This window comes from Limulus polyphemus, unplaced genomic scaffold, assembly GCF_000517525.1.
Source record: "Limulus polyphemus unplaced genomic scaffold, Limulus_polyphemus-2.1.2 Scaffold5006, whole genome shotgun sequence".
Classification (NCBI taxonomy): Eukaryota; Metazoa; Arthropoda; class Merostomata; order Xiphosura; family Limulidae; genus Limulus; species Limulus polyphemus.
Window position 1 is genome coordinate 5,801 of NW_013670616.1, and position 4,586 is coordinate 10,386.

The window sequence follows — 4,586 nt, forward strand, 5'->3', positions numbered from 1 at the left end:
AAAACTAGAAATATAGATATAGTTATATATAAACTCAAAAACTAGAAATATAGATATAGTTATATATAAACTCAAAAACTAGAAATAGAATTGCAAAATTACAATTTCCACGTCCACTTCTGGCAACATTCTATATACATTATTTTTCTATATAATAGTAATTATGGCGCCTCCTTGTGGCCACAAAGTAGTATATCATGACGTATGATTTTGGTTGCCATAACTACACATTCTCTGCCGTTCTTTTTAATTATCATTAGACCTTATCTCCTACTATTTTACTTATGTTTCATAACGTCGCGCCCCCTAGTGACAAAAGTATACTCTTACTATTTTACTCATGTTTCATAACGTCGCGCCCCTAGTGACAAAAGTAAACTCCTACTATTTTACTCATGTTTCATAACGTCGCGCCCCCTAGTAACAAAAGTAAACTCCTACTATTTTACTCGTGTTTCATAACGTCGCGCCCCCTAGTGACAAAAGTATAGAAAAACAACATTTTATTACAGACGATTTAATCATAAAGGGCTCGAGTTTTGGGTCTCGTTTAAAAAAAAACCCTTAAAACATTAAAACGAATAGACAATATTCAGCTAGCTATTGGGTTTCTCCATAGATCTAAAAGCTCTATATCTTAATCTGTATGCAAAACTTTCTTGATAAATATTTTATGTCGGGTTTCTTAATTAACACGAATTCATATTCTTATCTTTGTTTATGCATTTTTCTTCCTTCATTTACCCCTACCGACCATCTATACAAAGTATAGACCTCGGTTAACAAGTTAAAATATGGCAGACTTAGACACGAGAAATGGCATTCTGCATTAGCTTTTATAGATTGTTGAAATACGATAAATTTCCAAATCTACCTCTTCATCTAGAGGCGATTTTACATCATTTCTGGCATCTCATATCCGGTTAAAATGATTGTTAAGAAGTTGGTTATTTGAGTGTGAAATGGGTTGGATTAACTCAAATGGATTTAATTAACCAATCAACCCGGTAACAATGTTTTAGACGTGTCAAACCGATTGTTAAGAAGTTGGTTATTTGAGTGTGAAATGGGTTGGATTAACTCAAATGGATTTAATTAACCAATCAACCCGGTAACAATGTTTTAGACGTGTCATACCGATTATTGAGAAGTTGGTTATTTCAGTGTGAGGTGGGTTTGAATCTGCCTACATCTGGTTTCTCTCTCTACCAAAAGAAGTAACGTTTCTTTTGTTGACACCTTCTCCTCCCGTGACACCATCGTGACTCTTCTAGTCTTGGACAAGGTAACCCTCCACGACTCACCTCCTTCCTCGTGCGAATGGTCCTTCCAAAGCCACAACCATTGCTACAGGATGACCAGTCAGACCAGTTGCTGACCCGACACGGGCGAAGCTGGGCTGAAAAAACAAAGATATGTTTATTTCAACGAGATGTCCGAAAACAAGAGAATGTTTACCAAGGATCTCAAATTCTGTAGCTACATCGTAAAACAGTTAAATTCTGCAAATAAGGATAGAACGATCTGCGAGGTCAGAGGTCACCAATGGGTTATCTTCTCGTTTTAAGGCACGAAATAGGAGTCGTTTAGAGATTCGGTAAAACTCCGATAACGCGTTCTTATTTAGATCTTCACAACTTCACTCGGTGTGTGGTCAGCTGAATATAAATGTTAACTGAGAGAGTTTATAAATCATAATAAGATTTATTTATAATCAAGTATACGAAGAATCCGACTGTTCCTCGGGAATTATGTATTTTCTAACTGTGATTAGGGGGCGCTCGGCTCGCAATCTGAGGGTCGCGGGTTCGAATCCCCATCACCGAACACACTCGCACTTTCAGCCATGGGGGCGTTATAATGTGAAGGTCAATCCCACTATTCGTTGGTAAAAGAGTAAAGCCAAGAGTTGGCGGTGGGTGGTGATGACTAGCTGCCTTCCCTCTAGTCTTTCACTGCTAAATTAGGGACGGCTAGCGCTAATAGCCCTCGTGTAGCTTTGCGAGAAATTGAAAAGAAAGCATATCAATTTTCTAACTGATAAAAGGGTTAGCACAAAGGACCACGGGTTAGCACAAAGGACCACATATAAAGTGTAATAGACTTAAAACAAGACCCAAAACCTGGGTGTTCTTCTTTGTTCTCCTGAAGAAGAATAGTCAACTATTCGAAAGCGCTCCAGTTTTTTGGGGGGTCTTATTTTAAGTCTAATTTTCTAACTGACGTACTGAATGTTACTCTAAGGGTACGTGCCAGTTTTGATGAGAATTGGGCCAATTTTGTAAAATAGTCTAAGATAACCAAGTTTACTATAAGGATCTAAGTGATCACCAGAAATGATCTATTTATAACGAAGTCTAATTCACTGATTTGATTGTTAAGATAGTTTTGGTTTTTTTGAAAGCGTTACTCTCAAATGTTGCCCCCCCCCCCAAGTGGCACAGCGATTTGTCTGCGGACTTACAACGCTAGAATCCGTGTTTCGATACTCGTGCACAGATAGCCCATGGTGTAGCTTTATGCTTAATTACAAACAAACAAACTCTAATGTTCGAAATTGTGTTTTAAATCTGACAGAAAGTTGTTTAAATATATAGATCTAGAGTTATAGCTACATGAATCATCGTCATTACTCCTGCCTATCGATAAATAAGGAACATTTATACAATACGATTGTTTTTTTACTTACATCGAAATCTTGAACGAGTCTCAAGTCCTCTCTTGTCTTTCAATACTTTTATCAGTTTTCTAGTTCGAAGCCTTCTCGATTTTTCCACCTCTTCTTTTTGCTTATCACCTCCGATGATTTTGATTCGTAAACCCTCGAAAGTGCCCTCGTAGTTGACTGTGTTGGTATCCACTTGTTTCAGGAATACAGTGTTTTCTCCTTTTGATTCTTTGTCGTCAACGGCGTGTTTTTTCCCGCGAGAAAATATCTCGTTCAGTTCATAGGTTTTGGTTTTGGTAAACTCGAAGACGGCTATTCTGGGAAGCTTTTCAAGAAGAGGGTAGTAGAAAGAACTGGCTGGATGGCTGGGATGGCGAGATGTGATTCGCGAGATTTTAATTCTCGGCTCTGTCTCCCATCTTGGAGCGGTGAATGTAAAACCGTTATCAGTACCAGCGTCTAGAGGGCCCACATCTAATTTAATTCTATCTAACCATTTACCATTTACACACGTATCAAAACTGCTCACACCGACGAACCAATCAGGGCTCGGTATGATCCGAGAAGCCAGGGAAACCTTAGATAAGCAATAACATTCGATGTGTTATTATACAATTGACAAAAGAATGGATTCAGTTACTCTACTTGAAAAGAAAAACAAACGTTGTTTTGAAAAGGGTTACTTGATATATTCTCGACATAGTAAATAATAACTCTCACATTTAATGTGAACTTTAATTACTGATTTAACCCTGTCACTACTTACGTGAAAATTCATTACACGAAACAAACAGTTAAACGAAAATTTCCCCTTCTTGTCAACCAAGGGGGAATGATCCCCCTCAGTTCAAACACCCACCCACCCTACCATCGTAATGGGGGAATTTAGCAATGATAATGAATAATAATATATGTCAACCACACTATATTTGCCATATCCATTACCGACGAGGTCTTTCGCTCAATACCATGGCTCGTCATGGGATACGTTAGAGACATTAGTAGATTAGATTTTAGTAATTTACAAATCAAAGTCACTACAAGAATAAGTAACATAACGTTGGTAGTTTATTTTTAACTTCAGTTCCCCGTTATCTTAATGTTCTTGAAATAACTGTATTATCACTCCGCAGAACTGGCGAACCAGCAAGCTAGTTTTATAACCTACTTCGTTAAATCATACGAAAGTCTAAGGATTTGTCTAAAGTCACGGATACTAACACGTGTCAAGCATTAATATATAGGATTTTGTCTCACCTTTGAATGATTACTATCAACGAAGAACTCGGCTTGGGTACGACCAACACCGCCATCTATTGGCGGAGCTGAGAACACGTCATAAATTCCTCCTACACCTTGGAAAGACCGGTCCAAAATATCCGACCTTCCGTCATCTATAAACGTCTTGAAGCCTTCGGAAGCCACATCACCAAGTCTCCAGAAGCTGTAGCTACTATTATGAGAACGGCCTATACAAGAAGAAAAAAGTGATAAAACGCATGCGATCTTCTTCGGGACCAAATATATCGACAAGAATCAACAACGTAACAATAATCAACTAACAAAGATCCATTTTTACTCCTCTGTTTATATTATGTTCGTGTTTGTTGTTAAGTACAAATCTACTCAATGGGCTATCTATGTAGGTGCCCACAACGGATATCGAAACCTGATAAGCCCTCAGTAACAGCAACCTATTTGTCCATGGTCAGTAATAGTAGCCTATTTGTCCATGGTCAGTAAGAGTAACCTATTTGTTCATGGTCAGTAAGAGTAACCTATTTGTCCATGGTCAGTAAGAGTAGCCTATTTGTCCATGGTCAGTAAGAGTAACCTACTTGTCCATGGTCAGTAAGAGTAACCTATTTGTCCATGGTCAGTAAGAGTAACTTACTTGTCCATGGTCAGTAAGAGTAAC

General features: G+C 38.2%; 2 protein-coding genes across 2 annotated transcripts in view; one reads left to right on the forward strand and one right to left on the reverse strand.

Annotated features, from left to right (window-relative positions):
* Positions 1 to 767: 767 nt before the first annotated feature.
* LOC106471986 (spondin-2-like) overlaps positions 768 to 4,586 on the reverse strand; it is a 6,101-nt gene continuing 2,282 nt past the window's right edge. Inside the window, exons 2-4 of the mRNA XM_013932615.2 lie at positions 3,926 to 4,137; positions 2,690 to 3,245; positions 768 to 1,399 (exon numbers count right to left, since the gene is read on the reverse strand). Of these exons, the coding sequence (XP_013788069.1) occupies positions 1,206 to 1,399; positions 2,690 to 3,245; positions 3,926 to 4,137 (962 nt within the window). The 3' untranslated portion in view covers positions 768 to 1,205. The remainder of the gene's footprint in view (positions 1,400 to 2,689; positions 3,246 to 3,925; positions 4,138 to 4,586) is intronic.
* The window catches only part of LOC106471985 (melanotransferrin-like), a 45,569-nt gene continuing 45,126 nt past the window's right edge, over positions 4,144 to 4,586 (forward strand). Inside the window, exon 1 of the mRNA XM_022400599.1 lies at positions 4,144 to 4,212. The gene's annotated coding sequence lies outside the window, so the exon portion shown is untranslated. The remainder of the gene's footprint in view (positions 4,213 to 4,586) is intronic.